The sequence below is a fragment of the Cryptococcus neoformans genome, assembly GCF_000091045.1.
Source record: "Cryptococcus neoformans var. neoformans JEC21 chromosome 3 sequence".
Classification (NCBI taxonomy): domain Eukaryota; kingdom Fungi; phylum Basidiomycota; class Tremellomycetes; order Tremellales; family Cryptococcaceae; genus Cryptococcus; species Cryptococcus deneoformans.
The window spans coordinates 366984-383882 of record NC_006685.1 but is presented as its reverse complement, the minus strand read 5'-3'; the positions used below and the strand labels follow the sequence as shown (position 1 = coordinate 383882).

At 46.0% G+C, this 16899-nt stretch overlaps 8 protein-coding genes across 9 annotated transcripts; 5 read left to right on the top strand and 3 right to left on the bottom strand.

Moving 5' to 3' along the window:
• Window positions 1-52: 52 nt before the first annotated feature.
• Window positions 53-1377, top strand: CNC01375 (hypothetical protein). The gene is made up of 5 exons (XM_024658926.1): window positions 53-220; window positions 281-321; window positions 387-476; window positions 537-832; window positions 890-1377. Exons 1-5 carry the CDS (start codon window positions 141-143, stop codon window positions 1223-1225), a joined length of 843 nt encoding a protein of 280 aa, XP_024514265.1. The 5' UTR covers window positions 53-140; the 3' UTR covers window positions 1226-1377.
• Window positions 1221-2919, bottom strand: CNC01370 (pseudouridylate synthase 4, putative). Its single transcript, XM_569456.2, has 5 exons — window positions 2702-2919; window positions 2479-2651; window positions 2371-2426; window positions 2163-2317; window positions 1221-2114 (listed from the first exon to the last, which is right to left on the bottom strand). The coding sequence occupies exons 1-5, from the start codon at window positions 2776-2778 to the stop codon at window positions 1244-1246; spliced, it is 1332 nt and encodes a 443-aa protein (XP_569456.1). The 5' UTR covers window positions 2779-2919; the 3' UTR covers window positions 1221-1243.
• A 122-nt stretch (window positions 2920-3041) lies between these two features.
• Window positions 3042-4580, top strand: CNC01360 (expressed protein). The gene is made up of 6 exons (XM_569960.2): window positions 3042-3330; window positions 3379-3460; window positions 3513-3783; window positions 3840-3885; window positions 3932-4140; window positions 4194-4580. Exons 1-6 carry the CDS (start codon window positions 3143-3145, stop codon window positions 4556-4558), a joined length of 1161 nt encoding a protein of 386 aa, XP_569960.1. The 5' UTR covers window positions 3042-3142; the 3' UTR covers window positions 4559-4580.
• On the bottom strand, window positions 4543-5574 carry CNC01350 (expressed protein). Its single transcript, XM_569453.1, has 5 exons — window positions 5441-5574; window positions 5324-5381; window positions 5073-5271; window positions 4914-5005; window positions 4543-4856 (listed from the first exon to the last, which is right to left on the bottom strand). Exons 1-5 carry the CDS (start codon window positions 5452-5454, stop codon window positions 4698-4700), a joined length of 522 nt encoding a protein of 173 aa, XP_569453.1. The 5' UTR covers window positions 5455-5574; the 3' UTR covers window positions 4543-4697.
• A 1960-nt stretch (window positions 5575-7534) lies between these two features.
• CNC01340 (hypothetical protein) lies at window positions 7535-9813 on the top strand. The gene is made up of 8 exons (XM_569451.2): window positions 7535-7768; window positions 7826-7990; window positions 8051-8162; window positions 8219-8313; window positions 8363-8878; window positions 8940-9017; window positions 9072-9404; window positions 9465-9813. The coding sequence occupies exons 1-8, from the start codon at window positions 7622-7624 to the stop codon at window positions 9588-9590; spliced, it is 1572 nt and encodes a 523-aa protein (XP_569451.1). The 5' UTR covers window positions 7535-7621; the 3' UTR covers window positions 9591-9813.
• Window positions 9709-12467, bottom strand: CNC01330 (polyamine transport-related protein, putative). Its single transcript, XM_569449.2, has 14 exons — window positions 11765-12467; window positions 11596-11709; window positions 11506-11532; window positions 11396-11453; window positions 11285-11341; window positions 11090-11226; window positions 10812-11029; window positions 10624-10746; window positions 10467-10570; window positions 10365-10418; window positions 10213-10313; window positions 10106-10160; window positions 9914-10039; window positions 9709-9860 (listed from the first exon to the last, which is right to left on the bottom strand). Exons 1-14 carry the CDS (start codon window positions 12208-12210, stop codon window positions 9810-9812), a joined length of 1671 nt encoding a protein of 556 aa, XP_569449.1. The 5' UTR covers window positions 12211-12467; the 3' UTR covers window positions 9709-9809.
• Window positions 12468-12713: 246 nt separating this feature from the next.
• On the top strand, window positions 12714-14085 carry CNC01320 (expressed protein). 2 transcript variants are annotated; one of them, XM_024656690.1, is made up of 6 exons: window positions 12714-12746; window positions 12816-13115; window positions 13167-13300; window positions 13376-13433; window positions 13484-13668; window positions 13722-14085. In XM_024656690.1, the coding sequence occupies exons 2-6, from the start codon at window positions 12929-12931 to the stop codon at window positions 13974-13976; spliced, it is 819 nt and encodes a 272-aa protein (XP_024512545.1). In that variant the 5' UTR covers window positions 12714-12746; window positions 12816-12928; the 3' UTR covers window positions 13977-14085. The 2 variants fall into 2 exon arrangements, with proteins under 2 accessions (XP_024512545.1, XP_569961.1); XM_569961.2 differs by lacking the exon at window positions 12714-12746 and having other exon boundaries at window positions 12775-13115.
• Window positions 14086-14167: 82 nt separating this feature from the next.
• CNC01310 (expressed protein) lies at window positions 14168-16883 on the top strand. Its single transcript, XM_569962.2, has 12 exons — window positions 14168-14343; window positions 14586-14647; window positions 14705-14768; window positions 14822-14827; window positions 14886-15033; window positions 15087-15656; window positions 15711-16045; window positions 16100-16122; window positions 16172-16305; window positions 16359-16402; window positions 16455-16528; window positions 16588-16883. Exons 1-12 carry the CDS (start codon window positions 14314-14316, stop codon window positions 16718-16720), a joined length of 1623 nt encoding a protein of 540 aa, XP_569962.1. The 5' UTR covers window positions 14168-14313; the 3' UTR covers window positions 16721-16883.
• The last annotated feature ends 16 nt before the right edge of the window (window positions 16884-16899 follow it).

The window sequence follows — 16899 nt, the reverse complement described above, 5'->3', positions numbered from 1 at the left end:
CGAAGGAAAGGGGAGATGGAATTGTGTGCTGCGACGGAGCTATTTATTTGTTTACAGGTTTGGTTCTCGTTGTCGATTCGCTGGTTATCTCTTTCATACATCTGCCCTCTTCACCCACACTCCACAGCGATGGGAACCAGATGGCATTAGTCGATTACGGTTCGTCCTCGGATGATGAGGAAGGACATGCTCTTCAGAAATCGGCCAGTCCTTCCAAAAAGTTCGTTTTATACTGAGTGTTTGACTTCACCAAACGCATAGGAGACTGATATGTGTCTAGGCAAAAGAAACTACCCAGCTTGCCTTTAACTTTTGACACCGGTAAGCTATATAGGGCCTAGAAACCCAAGCATTAACTTGCAGAAGCTCATGGTTCAATAAAATAGCCCCCAAGGATGACCCATCACTGCATCAAGGCCGCAAGCGTTCCCGCCCATACGTTGATGGAGAATACAACACTCATGTCTATCTTTCGTGTGCGCTGTTTTCCATTCCTCAGACTTCTTCGCTTTGATATAAACTGATACAATATGCAGTGTCTATCCCATTAAGGCTTTCAAAAATCCTGGAAACAATCATTGCCAAGTTACCACCTTCTCCGAACCCTATACACGCTCTTCTTCCCAGCTTACATATCTCGCTCACTCGTCCAGTGCCTCTTCGACGCCATCAGATTCAACCATTTAAGGATGAACTCGCCAGTCGATTAGGGCAAATATGTACCTTCAAGTTAAGTTTGACAGGCTCAGTCAAAGCGTACTACAATGAAGTTACCGGCGGTGGATCTAACAGAGTTTTCCTGGCGTTGAGGGTGGGTGCGGGTGTGAGTGAGGTAAGAGCTGCATCTAAAGGAAATTAAGAAAGAACAAAAAGCTCATTTATTATCTAGCTGAAAAAAATAGTAGATGTCGTGCTTGACCCCACTTTGAAGAAAATTCATCTGCCGACATATCACGACAACCCAGAATTCCACACTTCATTCGCCTGGACACTTTTCTCTACCAAGACAAATGACCAGGATACTTCGCGAGGCAATCTTTCGGCTTTCGGTGACCGATCAGAAGAAACTCCAGGGTTGCCATTCGGCGAAGAAGACCTGGATAGGGTTAACTCAATATTCGAATCAGAAGTTCTCAAGGCTCAGCCCGCTGGGGGTTGGACTATATCGTCAGTGGAAGTAAAGGTAGCCAAGGAAATCGCCACAATCCCCCTTAAGCTAGCATGATGATACATAGAATTACAGTTAAATTCTAAATCCATGACCTCCGTTGATGGGTACAGGCACAGGCTTGAACCGCTTCAGCACCTCTACTTCCCATTCTTTCCACCCTCCTTCCCACCTTCTCTGCTTGATAGCCTCAGGATTATAGACTTGATGGATTTCCTCTGCACTCATCCCGGCCATGATAGCTTCTTCCTTCTCCAGCTTTTCCCGTTTAATCATCTCATCCCTCTCAGCAAGAGCACGTTCCCAGACTGTCCAAGGAATACTGCCACCAGAAGGACCCGGGGCTTCCCGTCTGTCCTCATTCACACTAGCTTCTTCGCCCTCAGCCGGGGCAGAGGCAGACGCCGTGCTCAAAGCCTTCTCATCACCGTAGAGACTAAACTCTCCCTGCCTTGTTCTAGTCAATTTAACGACATGGGCACCGCAGCCAAGCGCTAATCCAATATCATTGACGATCGACCTCACATAGGTTCCGCTTGAAACTGTCATACGAACTGTAAAGGTTGGGGGACGCAAACCGTTATTTGGCGAGATTTCGGGATATTCGGGAGCGTCAAGGTCGGGCACCAGAGGCTCTACAACCCTTAGTTTTTCCTCTTCCACTTGATCCTTATTTCCAGAAGTTTTTGCAGTTTCAACAGGACCTGTTTGTGCATTGTGCACAATCTCAGTCAGTCTCCTGAAGGTTTCCTTCTCTTCAGATGTAAGCCTTTTCTCGGGCCAGTGGTAATCATGCCCACCGTCGCCAGGAGTGACAGATGCAGGAGTAAAATCTATCAGTTCGATAGATACCTGGCACTTTCGTGCAGGAATGGGTCGAGGAAGAGGTTTTGATTCTCGAGCATACTCGTAGAGCGGCTTACCGTCCATCTTCAACGCAGAGAAGCTATGATCAAAGTCAGTAAATTATACACCTGAGACTGATAATACCCACATGGGAGGCACCTGCATGATCTCGCCTCGAAAGCGATCTAAAACTTTTTCAACATCCTCTCGAGTGATGTGCTCCCAAGGGGCAGTAGACAGGACAGGATCGTCCGCGTCCATAGATGTGGTCGTTGCTCCAATCAAACCTATGCTTTCATATTCCTGATAGTATAATTAGCACAGCATATACTGAATGAAACGAGTTTCTCGCATACCTTGCTACACTCAAGGAACTGATTCAAATGTTTTGTGCCCCGGTTAACACCCAAAACTGAGCTGCCATCAACACTCATCTCCCAGAAGAACGAACATACTGCACCCACCTAACACACCATCGGCCAAAGGATCAAGAGTTCCACCTTGACCAATTTTGAGACCAAACTGAGTTAGATTCTTCTTACGTTTTCCCTTCATTTGCGGCTGCGCACGCTTCACGGGATCGTCAAACAGTTTAGAGTCGAGCAGAAGTGGCGTTATTCTGTCAATTACTCTCATACTGCAAATAATTAGTCTTCGATTCTAAGATTATAAAAGATAGTCATTTACGAGCTTTTGCCTGAAGGTTTGGCGATAGGGAAAAGGCCATTGAGAGGCAAAGTGGGGGTAGGAAGAGCCTTGGGCATGATGGGCGACAAGCCGGTAGCTCGCAACAGAGCGAGATTAGGGGAACGAAGTTTTAAAGGCGTTTTATCTGCTGCTCTGGGGAGCGGGATTATGGATGAAAAATCCCAAGAAACGAGACTTGTACGCAGAACAGAGCTGAGGGAATGAACTGAAGAATCACGCACCAGGATACTAGAAACGATCCAAGAGATTCTGACTTTTTTAATACATTACGTAATGGATAAACTCGGTCGGTTGTTGACCTTTCGACCCTTTGCCTCAAAGATTATATGCGTTGTCGTACAATACCATAGTACAAGGGCGACAAGTAACGGACAAATCAGCAGCGTACTGCAAGCAACTCATTACCCAAGGATACCTCCAATGATTATGGCAGAAGTCTCATCATCAGCATCTGCAACCCACACGAAGCAGTACAAACCTTACTTCTCCCCGGCAAACGTCGAAAGGTTGTCGGCAAAACAGCGAGGGAAACTCAGCGTATCCAGAGAAGAGAGGGCTAGGCAGCAGGCATGTGGATTCATTGATGCAGTAGGAGTCAGGTGTGGATTGTAAGTTGTTATTTCTTCGTTTTACAGACGCACCACTGATGAGACTAGTCCAAGGCGAACGATCGCGACGGCTCAAACGCTATATATGCGATTTCATCTCTTCTTCCCTTACAAAGATTTCAGCTATATTGTAAGTATTTCTGGTTTGTCTAAACTATATATAGGACTCACTATCATCACAGGAAGTTGCTTTAGCTACTCTCTACGTATCTTCAAAATTACACGACACTCTCAAGAAACCGCGCGACATCATTCTGGCTTCGTTCCCTATCCGTTTCCCGCACCTCCTCCGAAAAGGGACCATTGACCCATCTGTCGCTCAGGCTCATGGCCTGGATAGTGAACGCGCGAGGATATTGAGTATAGAGAGACTGGTTCTGGAAAGCATGGCTTTCAAATTCTCGGCGAATGATGGGCTAAGACCTGTGATCAAAATAGGCAAGAAATTGGGGTGTAGGTTTTCACGTCAGATGACTTGACCTGTTAGCTGCTGATGATGTATACCATAGTGAACAAAGATTTTTGCAAAATTTGTTGGAAAGTGGCAGTGGATAGGTATGAAACATATTCGGCGGTCACTTCCTATACTGATTGTATACAGTTATCGAACACCAGCACCTCTATCTTATCCTCCCCATATTATCGCTTTAGGGTCTATATATACAGCTGCTCTTCTTACGATGGAGTCTCTTTCGCTCGAAACAGCTGAGATCATGGACCAAACTAGGACACCTAGAGGAATAGTTGAACTTTTGGGTAATACTGGGTCATGGGAAGAAGATTACGTTGCTGGAGTAACGCATGTCGATGGTCAGTCTTTTCGCTTGCCATCACTGATGAGCCATTGCTAATGGACAACCCAGAGGTTGTGCATGCCTTACTGGACCTTTACCATACCGTCTTATCCAATCCAGAAAATCAAGCGCTTCAAGCGCCGTCGCCCGTTTCTCCAAAAGAGCCACTAGGGTCCACTGCTGCAACATCAGCCCTTTCCTCATCAGGAACGACGGCTTTCCCACTATCAGCTTTCTGGACACCGCAAACACTAACGAAGTTGAAAATCAGTTTAAGAGAAAGGAGGGGTGGTCTTACTGCCATGCCAGGTTGGGCGACTGAAGATACTGGGGAAACCGACGAGGTCGCAGAGGGGATGGGTAAAAATGATGTCACAATCAGGTTTCTATGGGACGAAGACCTGATGGCATGCGCACGTGAATGTAGCCATTAATATGCATAGTATGTTCAAGATTATAAGGATGTATGCCACGGCTACAATTCCTGTTTCCACGAAAGCAGCTTTTAGAGTCTATTGTGTCTTTACCATTATCCTCCTGACCTCGATCTCCACCATACGGTCGAACACCTGTTTAGTGCACAGGGGCCTTCTCTTCCTCAATGTCACGTTCCTCATAAGGAAGGTCGTTGTAGTAATGAGACCAAGTGCCTTGGCCCGAAACGAGAACAGGCATGAGACAGAGCCAGATGAGGTTAAGACCGAACAGCATCCAACCGAGACCCATGGTACCCTAAAAAACGATTTGTTAGCCGATCGGTACGAAAGATGGGCAATGCTGAGAACGTACCCTGAGAACACCGCACAAATCGCTGTTGTCTTCCAGGTCAGGGTTGCAGTATTGGCGGTGGTGTCGCAAAACAGTGGTGGCGACAACACAAGCTTGAAAAGAGGAGGGTCAGATATTGATATTTTCATAAAACCCTTGACATCTAACACGGAGACTCACCAAAGCTGAAACAAGCGAAAAACGCAAGCGCTCCCGCAACAGCACTGGCTCTGAAAGCAGCACCCCTGCCAGACTTGACCAATAGACACAAACAGTACAAGGCCTCGAGAAGAGAACAGACGAGCAACGCGACTACCGCGGGAGGATATGTGTTACTGTAGTGTCGTACCTTGATGATCATGATGATGTCGAGGATGAACTTAAAAAAGCATCAGTCAAGTCCCAGCCATAGACCTGGCCCAACGACGCACTGATGAGTAGGCAGTGACGAGAAGCAACCCCATCAAGAAGGGCTTGAGCGATCGAAACCTGTGAATTTTTTTTACATTAGTCTTCGTTGCTCCGCTACACACTAGCAGGATGCTTACCAGGAGCCGGCCATTGTGTTTGATCTTGCAAAAATTAGGGGTAGTTCAGATAAGAAGTGTGAAGTCGTTGATGAAAGAACAAGCGAAGTTGATCAGAGGCAGGACGTTTATATTATATTATAGAGTACTTGGTTGGATGGGGGTCAAAGAGAGAACATTCGGGTGGTGCTTTCCTTTATATTTAGTCGGAGTGGTCAATTATGAATTACCAGCTGGTGTACACCAGTCATTTCCGTGGGAAGATTCGGTCATCGCTCAAGGGTCCATTTCCTTGACGATATAGAAGTTGCGAAATACATGATATGAGGGATATCAAATGAGAGAATATCTGACTGCAGGAGATATCCGTCGCCCTTCCGTCGCCCGTCCCATGATGATGGAATTACTTGCGTCATTTTCTGCTCATGTCCGTAACTACCCCTCTGCCGCTTTTATTGCCACAATCCCACAAATGATTCAGCATACGTAGGACGTAAAGATCTACGGCAAAAGCCGAGAGAACATTTAATTATATAGAGTTCGCTTCTAAGACGATGGATTTAGCTACAGGGAGAGCTAAAGTGGAGGTGGTCCACTTGTCATGTCCGGAAGTATTATTCATCAACATCAATACCGCGACGGCCGCGGTGGTTGTAATTTCGCCATTTTAACAACTACAATAATGAGCCTTTGTGGAGGGAGGAGTGTGGTAAAAGAGTAAAACCACTTTAAGTTAGCAAAAAGTTTTATTTAAAAGTACAGGTTACAGAAGAGGCCAATTTGGCTGACCGACTTGCAAGTTGCAAGTGCAATAAGAGCGTGGACTGCATCAAATTAATAGTAATCCGATTTTCTAGGTTGATTCCTTCACATTTACTATGATGGGATGGGTATGGACGGACGTGGGTAAGAACGGGCGGGAGGGTCAAGGATGGAGGGTTACTGGAGGGGAGCGCTGAGGGAGAGAGAAAAACAGAAGGGCCACTACTACTGCAGAATTGCATAGTATACCAGACAGGTTCTCGCTTCACGCACTACATTATTATAGTGGCGAATGACGACGGAGGAGAACGGAAGACGGATAATGGATATGTCGGACTTCTTTAAATCGCTCAGATCTTGGCCTTTCTTCTTCCTGCGACGCATTCCCATAAATCTTACATATTCCTACTATCGATACTACTGTAAAAGGAAAAAAAAATGAGGAAAGAACTGAAGGCCAAGCCGCTCATCACCTTTTTAGAAATAAATACGACGTCCATTGGGAGGGGGGTTAGATAGCCAAGAAGAAGAGATACGTAGTTACTTATTAGGAACATGGGAGAGTAGGCTCCTTTCTTTTTCTTGGCTCCCTTATTATGGCTTTCCCTCCTGGCGCCTAGAAGATGAATAATTATTATTTGCATAACATATTTTTAACAAACATGTCCGTCGTTCGCGCAAAAAATTCTCTCGTTGACGTCACCAGGGCCATCAGTATCCTCTCTTTTTAGGCTCGCGAAAAATTGGTGGTGAACTTCGTCGTGAGCCTACCATTAATTATATCAACGAATGAGACTAATTATTTATTTAGCTTACGCTTGCGGCGTCAATAAAAAATGAAGCTTAAAGAAGCAGTTAAGTTCAGTTAGCGGATCGGTTCGTTCCTCGTTTTAAGTCATAGATGTATCAACAGAAGTCGGAATTTCGATGGCGCTATTAGAACTGCTACGTAGAGAAGGCAATATTGCGCATCAACAAATGCCAGACGGGAAGGAAGTGGGACCCAATACTACGAGTGCTGACCAGGACGAAAGAAGCGAACGAATGAAGGGGCATGGGACTGGAGAATGATACAGAAGAAGAGCACGACAGCAAAAGGAACATCAGGAAGCAGCATCAGGCAGCTGTCACGTTAAGTACGATTGAAACCTTTCTGATGAGGAGGAGATCAGCAAGCTTCTTCTGGCTGTTCTGAATGACCGGGCAGGTTTACGGTTACCATTAAAATTAAGGATATATATAACAAGAGTTGTCTTACGTAATTAGAAGATAGTATCACCAATCGGTGTCCCAATCGCCCCCCCAACAGGAGTCACACCAGGCACACCTTGAAAGCAGAAACAAATCAACAACAACAATCAATTATGGGCAAGCCACTTTGTTTGTCAGTAACAGCATCTCCATTTCATTTTCCTTAGTCCACACGTATCCGGCGCCATAATGTCGATGATACAAAAGACTCCCCCAAGGCTTCCCGCTTCATTTCTTGTCGAAGAATCTTCAGAGACTCCTGGTCCCTCTCGAGCTAGGATCAACAACCTCCAACACCAAGTAAGCGAGTTGGTGCGGAAGAATCAAACTTTAGAAGTACGCGAAATTGGCCATCATCTTTCAGATATTAACGTTAATGTCACGTCTTTGTAGAGGAAGTTGACAGCGGTTAAGAGCGCTTCAGAGAATGACTTGAAAGAGAAGGCAGCCAAATTGAACGAAATGCAGGTGTCACTCCACAACACCCAAAGAGAGCTCGAAAGATCCAAGAAGGACCTCGAGCGATGTGTATTGGAGGGATCAGAAATGAAAGAAGAGGTAATATGACTTTGATCTCTTATGGCCATTTGATTTTACTTATATTGACGGTACTCCTAGCTTCAGCTTCACTCAATGGTCCAGCAGCAAAAGGCACTTTTGGCTGTAGCGCAAGAGCAAATGCTTGTTGTGGAGCTCGAAACCAGATTATTAGATGCAGAAAAAGCCCGAAGTAAGCTTCAGGATTTGTTTCAACGTGTATACAGCAAGCTGAACCCCTGTTGCTAGTTCTGAGAGACCATAAAATCACTCTGTTCCAGGCCAAGGAAGAGGAATTAGTAAGAGAAATTGAGGAAAGAGACATCCGAATTGAAGATCTAGAAGTGCGTATGCCATTATGGAACTACATGTGTTTGCTGATTCATGATGCAGGCTATGCTAGAAAGATCTAATGCTTCTCTCGAGCAAGAGCGCAATGCCATTAGAAAGGCTTCTTCATCACAACTAACGTCTTCCAAAGACCTTACCAAAGCCCAGATGGAACTAGAGTTTGCTCGCGCCGAAATTAATACTCTTGAAGACAAAGTGACTTCTTTAGAGACGAAAGTTCGTGGTCTCAAAGACCGTGAAAAGGAGGCAAGATCAGAGCTTGAGAGCTGGCTACGAGAAGAAGGTTCGGCCAGCAAGCATCAGAAAGAGAAGAAAGAGTCGCAAATTCAGTTGAGAGCTATGAAGTCAGAGTTGGAAAAGAAAAAGGAAGAGATTGAAGAGCTGAAGGAGGAGTTGGAAGAAGCTGTGAGAAGTGGGAAGGAGAAAGAAAAAATCTTAAAGAAACGATTAAGAGATGCCAATGAGGAAAAAGAACGTCTGCTTGGTATAGAAGAAGAGCTGCATGGTTTGAGAGCAGGGATAAGCAAGACGAGTCCAGGAAATCGAAAGATCAGAAAGGTACTTTGCTCTATCATATGACTCTCACTGGGGATACCTCTAGCTAATATATTTCCAACAGGAAAGCCCAGTGAAAGAGGGTTCTGGCGACGAAGTGACTACAAAGAAAAAGGCGAAGAAGGCCGAGACAGCGGTATCTGTATGCAGAGGTTCTCACATTAATCGCAAGCCACTGATCATTCTTGCTTCATAGCCTTCGAAGCTCTCTTCAAAAGCGCGCGCAAAGACTAAAGCATCAGTTGATTCAAGCTCTGAACTGGATGATTCCGCCCCTGCACCCATCAAGAAATCGAAGGCCGCACGGAAATCTCCCATAAAATCTAAGCCCAAATCAATCGCTGTTGAAGTGTCAGATGCTGAGAACGAGGTTGATTCTCTCAAAACTCGATCGTCAAAGAACGAGGTCGTCGAGCATAAACCAATGGAAAAAGAAGAGCAAGCAGCCTCCGCCAATGAAAAGAAAAAGAAAAAGAGAATTCTCGGCACTCAACCGCCACCCACTTTCAATTGGGATCCTGTCATGAATGTGAGTCAAGGGTCACCTCACTAGACGCAAGAAGCAGCTAGCTAATTGTCGCCCGTGAAGAGCGGCGACGGCGTCATCCCAGCGTATCTATCACCCTTGAAACCAGATAGTGTCAGAGCTACAGGAACTATTCCAAGGGCTGGGTTCCCTAGTCTCCCCAGCAGTAGGCTAAATCGCTTCGGCTAGTGCTCTCAATAAAGATATATGTTGGGCTTCGTGACGTAGTGCGTCTGCTGCCTGTTTGGATCTCAGTGGATGTCGCGTATTTTCTATCTTGTTTAAGGCTATTAGATGCGTTTTTTTGCACTTTACATCAGTTCATGCGCTGTTCTCAAATATCTCATGTTGTAGAGCCTAATGTTTATCATCATTTATGTCCAAAGTTTACCAGGGGTCTACCAAAAGCTACCCTTGGAAGGCATAACGCTCTCGTAACCTCTGCCCGAAAAAGAACATCTGCCATCAATGTCAGCTTTGCTTGAGGTACCATATTACGCTACTTTACTCACGATCATTGGCGCCGGTATTCCGACAATGGCTATACAGGCGATAAGGGTACCACCCCACCCCCATCCAAGCTTTACAAACATGGTGGTCGTAAAGAGCGGCATGATACACGCCACAACCGAACGAGCCTGGCTCCCCCGAAACAAATCCATTTGTCAGTAACGACGGCGCCCATCTGGCAGGACCGTACTTACAGCAGTTGCCCCGGCTACGGCTGCAGCAGAGTAAGGATAAAAAGCATCCACGAAGCTAGGGACAAGTGTCAGTGAGATGATCGAAGCATACATTGCTACCACTCAACAAATTCTGGATGGTGTTAAATGCTAGCATCAACCCAATTCCCATGACAGCCTGGCCCACGAAAGGTCCCATCCAGTGTACTTCTGCGTTCGCTGTCCACCCCTTTTAATACTGTTATTAGCAAATCAAAAAATTTGAAACCATCGCACTTACAAAAATAAATAGTCCAATTGGCATGATACACATGCCTATTTGAGTCAGTACGAGCTGCGTAAAGAACCGTTAGTGGGATCTAATGCTACATCCGGAACATACTCTATATTCTGGCTGGCCGTTGTCACCATTAATCTTTGAAAAGTGTTTGTATATACGGTCTTGACACTGGGAGGCTATGGCCACCGCACTCACGAAGCCCAAGCCTACAACCGGCATCATCAGATCCATACACCATGCAACACAGCCTTAAAAATACCCATAGAAATGTATGGTAAACCCATTGTGGCCAAAGGCCATTCGTATGAAAACAAGGCGGGCTGACTAAATGGCGGCTTGCCGTACAAGAGAGGTAAAGCCACCAAAAAAAGATAGATTATACCTACAGCAGAAGATCAGTTTCAAAAGCTCTATAAGGTCTATTCAAAGTGAGAATCATAACCTTACCGTACACATAAGCGTAATACAAAGAGAAAGCAAACGCAACCGGGTTGGTAAACAGCAATCGTGGGGGACGTGAAAATGCCCTGCCATAGACTGCTTTCGCGTCCTCTTTTGAGACCATCGCCATCATCCAGGTTAACTTTGGCAGATGATGTCTCCGCCTGGAAGTCGAAGGAGAAAGTGGGTGAGTAATCTGATAGTCCATGATCTTTTGAATAGCACTGATATATGACGAGTCAGTCTCAAGAGTTATGGGAAAGGATTAGAAAGGAGATACGTACGGAGCATAGGTCTCCCTGAGGAAAAAGACCATCAATACAAAGTTGAAAAACGCAACTATTGTCATAAAGTAGTAGGCCCATCTCCATCCCCCGAACAATAGCCAGTAGCCTATCATGTTGCCAATGATGGGCCCGCCCTGCAAAAATGTATTAGTCAGTCATAATGGTTCGGAGTATGTGATCAAAAAGGCGTACAATCGGCCCTAGAGCATACAATGATATGGGCTTGCCTCTTTCATGTGGTAGGAACATCTAGGTAACTGGTGAGCGCAATTCGACTTCATTCTAGAAGGCCGTCATGCTCACATCAGCGCAAGTCGCCACACCTAGAGATGGCGGAGGAGAAGCAAAACATCCGCAAAAACTGGAATTGTAACTTGAGAAATCGTTATACATATTCAAAATTGGCCACTCACAATCGTAGAATGATAAGTGCTGTCATGCTATATGTAACGCCCTGGTCAGTCTGACGCTTTCAGTTATCTATTGCCATTCAAAGCACAAACCTCTGAGTGAAACCCGTTCCCAAGGTGAACAAGACATAGAATATTTGGCTTGAGATATAGGCTATTTGCCGTCCATAGAGCTCCGACACTGGTGCAAACACAAATGGTCCGGTTCTTTAAGAAAAGGTAAGCTTATAATACGCGTTCTATGGTTTCTGGTAATGCGTACCCTAGACCTAGAACATAGGCACCAGCGATTAGAACTCCTATCTTCTCGTTTGTCTCTCCGAATTCAGACATTACTGCATGTAGCCCAGGTACGCCGATGGAACTTCCTGCAGTGGAAATGAATCCAGTTAATGCAAGAATTGCTGTTATGGTCCATTTCTTTCTGGTTGCCCAGTTGATAGGATTGGCAGGAGAGGTAGGGAAGGACGTAATAACTTGCCGTGCTTCGCGAGAGGACAGTGATGTGGACGATAATTCAATTTCAGGTGGTGGTGCAGGTGTTGATGTTTCCACCACCCCTGTAGATGATCTGCGACGCTTGTTATGCTGGAAGGGCAGTGGTTTGCCGCAATTGACAATAGGATATGATTCTGTATCATAATCGTGATCCATAGAAGATTGGCCTTTTTCGGAGACGATATTGCGGGTTCCTCCGACTTTCTCCATAAGTAACCAGACCTTTAATACTGTTGATTGTTGGCGAGAGTGGTCCTTGGAGGAATCTGTTTCTATCGGTATTTGTCCTAAAAACCAGTGGTGGGCGTGAGGTTGTACTGTAGATTAGTGCCATCGGTCAGCAGCAACATTTGCTGATGAAGCCTGGGTTAATTTGCAGTTATGTCGTAGAATTGTAGAAGCTTCTAGTCTTTCCAAAACAGTTTGAATCAAACGGAGAACTCCCGCCCTATGAGGAGTCGGATCGATAGATAAGACGGAGTGACTGGAGCAGCGAGTGTCTGCCACCAGCAGTCGCAGATGGCCGACATCTCCGACAACAGATAATAATTATCTTTTTTATTTATAGCTATCGTAAGACACCGGGACAGAGATCGGGACAACCACCCATATGGATCAGAACCGGCGGAGAGCCTTTCAATCTCCCCAGCCTTTTGGCGACGTCACCATATTATTTCCAGAGCAATAGAGAACTCCAACATCTCCCGACAGTGACGCCTGCAAACAAAATCCCTCATTGCTCAGCTGTAAGTAATCTCTGATGTTGCAACCTCCTTGGATCTCACTAATCTCAAATTCTCCTTCTTTCGCTACAGACGTTCCCTGCCAAAATATCATGTCTGTGCTCCCCCATATTTCTAGATCATCTCTATCATCGTCCGCTCGCATGTCTCTTCGCCCTTTGCGAGTGGCCTCTCAGTCTCGTTCCATGTCACTCATTCCGTCTTCATCACCGTCCTCTGTTCCTTTCTTTGTACCTCATCTTGGCCCCTCCTCAAAGCATGGTGTATATCCCACTCCGGGTGGAAAGGGTAAGGGTAAGGAACTCTTTGGTGGTGGGAAAGGGTTTGATCCCGAAGAGGAAGTGGATGATCGGGAATGGGATATGCGTGTCGGTAAGTTCGCGTACACACAAACAGTATCAGTACTCACATTAGCTTTTTTAGCAAGGGCAATGATACACCTTCAAGAAACACTCCCGCATTTCTTTAATGCTGAGATGACAGCAGCGACAATGTTACCGCCTGACATCTATAGTCAGAATATGCTGCTCAAGCTACCAGCGCCGTTGCCTTTGAAGGTACGTACTGTGGAATGCTTTCATCTCCTCCAATTGAAGGAGGAATAAAGCTGTCCGAACTAACAATATTTCTAGATATCCTCATTGTCTGGCTATTCAATGGCGTTCTCTCTTACTCGCAATGGCATGCAAGGTCTGACTTCACCAGGTTTTTTTAAACGGACTTTGCTAACATCACAATAGCCTTACATACAGATTTGCGATCAGAGATGGAGAGAATGACATTCTCCCCATCACCTCAAGACATGGGACAAGAAAGCAAAAGAGCCGCAGTTTTACTTGCGAGAAAAGGGATCCCCAGCCACCGTATGAAGCAGATCAGGGTCTTGGTCTCAGTATATGGCACCCTGCGCTTGCCTCCTCATAAAGTAAGCAACAGTTATGTTATTGTCAGACAACGTTGACATTGTGTACTCTACAGGAGGCTAAATGGCATACATCGTCTCTATACACCTTCTCTCCCACATCAGGTTTGATCGTTTCACACGAGGTAGAGACTATCAGGCCTCTTCCCGGAGAAGGGGTCGCGGAGTGGATGATGTCACGACTGCTTGGGTGGACTTCGAAGAATGCAGGTCATGAAGGAGCTATACCATGTCCTCGGACAGTGGCGTTACCTCCTGAACATAGAGTGGCGCGATTCAGGGAAGAGCGTGAGGAGAAGAGGGAAGACTGATGGTGCAGGTCGGCGTATTGTTCTGTTGTACACATTCACGTTACTGCATCTGTTTAGTTGTTTCGTATGTATCGTTAATGTTTTATGCATTTTGAAGATGATTGAGTGAGTGTGTATGTATGATATTCGCTGTTTGATGGGTGAGATATAATACCTACCAGCGGTTGCCGCGCCGGCAGGCTCTGTGCCGCAAAGTTGCACAATTAAGCTGCCTGATTCACCGACCATCGAAACTTCGTCGCCTCCATCGCTCCTACCCATCTTGTCATTTTTCCCCTGAAAATTTCCCCAAATCTCTATACCCTGTACCTGTCTCGAGACTTCCAATCTCCCTGTCATGCCGCCCAAGGACCCCACATTCTCAGACGTGAGTCTCCATCCCACTTCGCCGTCGAGAACGTCCTATTCACAGCCACAAATCTTTCCACCCATCAGAACTCTCTGTTTTGTCTTTTGCTGACCTCACCATGTTGACGTGAACATCCTCGCAATTCGCATTCCCTCGATCATCCATCCATCTCCCATATGTATACGACGGTCATCCTCGTCTCCCTAACCTTCGCCATTCTTTGCACTCTATGCATGGGAAACGGTGTTCGCTATGTCTAGGATGAGGCGAGTTCAGGGAGAGGTGATTCGGCCCAACCAGAGGATATTCATGGGAGAGGCTCGTAAGTGTTCAAAATGCTTCAGTCTTGCGCTGTTCAGTCTCTGAAGTTCAGTGCCAGGTCGAGTTCGGCAAGAAAGGCTCAGAACAGGATTGCCCAGAGGGAGTTCAGGCTTCGTAAGCAGGTAAGCAATCAATGCGCACTGAGTGTTTCATGTTCAGCTGATGGAGTCGACAGCAATATGTGTGTCTGCCTAAGATGTATGAAATGAATGACCCAATTATCTGACTAAATGTTGTAGATCCGTGACCTTGAGGCCAAGGTGCAGATGCTTGAGGGCGACAAAGAGGAGCGTGTGGAACTTATGACGCTTTTAGTGCGAAATCTGATGAAGGAGAATAAGGATTTAAGACATATGCTTAGACTTACTGCGTCATTCATTGGCGAAGGTAAGTTATTAACCCATTCTAGAAGCTGTATACACGGTCTAACAGCAGTTTAGGCCTTGGTTCTTGTTTGCCCAGGCTTGGTCTTTCGGCAGATCAGCTGGATGCCATCTTGAATCGCGCTGACACTGATACGGTCTATGAGGCATTTATCAATCTCAAAGCTTCTCGAGAGCTTGAGATGTCTAATCCAGGCATCAAGCTTGGTGAGCCTCGTCGCAGAGCGGGCAATTTGCCTCCAAAGCGCAAGCGTACAGAGGACGAGGGTGGGACTCCAATAGGGCCTGCTGAAACGCCTGAAGATGGCGCATCTAGCGCTGGAAAGGAGAAAGGCAAAACTTCACAAAACAGTGACATCTCTAACTCTAAAAGGATCAAGTCGGTTTTTGATCAGCCAATACCCAGCGACGAGTATACGTATTTGTTCCCCGATCTCGACAGCATGCTTATGGCTTCCGAGTCGTTTGATGACCCCTCAATAAGTCGTTTCGACATCAACGGTCAGATGGGCCAAAGTCGTGTCCCCAATGAGCTTCCTCGTGTAGATTATGGACAGCAACAGAGGCTAATGTCTTCTAATACTGGGAATGTTCGCTTTCCCAGCTATAATGGGTCGACCGCTTTAGGTGGGTCGGCGGACATGAGTGGATTTGGTCTCACTATCCCCCCAAACCCATTAGCCGGCGATCCGCTGGCTGCCAACCTTGCCGTTTCGAATAGTTCGTCCGCAAATTATCCACCGTCCAATCCATCCATGCCGTCTTGTGTCACCCCAGTCAGGCCGGTGGCCCCTTTGGTGAACGAAGGCAACCAATCTACTCGACGTTCTTCTACAAGCAATGAGCCATCGACGCAGAGTGATTCCATCCGAAGACTGGCCGCTGAACATCGCGGCGCTTTCGATGGCCCTGGTATGACGTCGCAAGAAATCGAAGAAAGACGCAAAGCGGAGGACAGCCTGATCAAATCCATTGAAGAAGGAGATACACCTGACAGAAAGTTAGAGGCTATGCAGGTATGTTCATTCACTCGTTGTCATGTTCCATAAAGTTTAACTGTAAATTTGTAGCTTATCACCTATCATCTCAACAAGTGGGTTTTTGAATGCGACAAGAGGAAACGTACTGACACTTGTTCACAGCTTCCGCATGAACCACGAGTATCATCTCCCTCCATCTCTCCGTCCTACGGTCGTCCAAAGAACAGTTCCTCACGAGCACGCTATCGATGGAATTTGTTTCCCGTCCTTGCGGGACCGTATGATCTTACTCCGCGGTCAGTCGTTCATTTATGTCTTTTTCATTTGCTGCTCCTGACCTTTCATTTAGGACGATACGACTTGGTGGAGGTTTTTCATTCCTTATTGGCCGAGGTAGGACGTTCTGTTCCTGTATTCGGATGAGTGTGCCTGACAAAAAGGAAAGTTCACCCTTCACGGTGACGACGTACTTGACCATAGAAGCTATGAGGTATCCGAAAAATTCATTCACGATTACAGGTAAGCTCGAAGATCGCCTTTAATAACAATCACGTTCATGGCATTGATCAATTTTATAGCATTCTTGTCGACGACTCAATAGTTGCGATCAGTAATAAGTGGCGCGCGTTACGGGGAGAACCTCCCATCCAGTGGCCTTTGAAGGACCAGGGGCAGAATCAATTAATCTTGTCTGGGGCTACGTCTCAGTAGAACGGCCAATTGCAGCTATAGTAATTGCAGCTTATTAGCAGTTGAGATCATCGATTGGAATTGAATTGAATGCCTTACAAATATCATCCTCATTATCATTTATCATTATTATTATTGTACATCTGGAATTTTGGCTATGCAATGAAAGGCTTGTCAAAGGGGGGAAATGTGAATGTTTG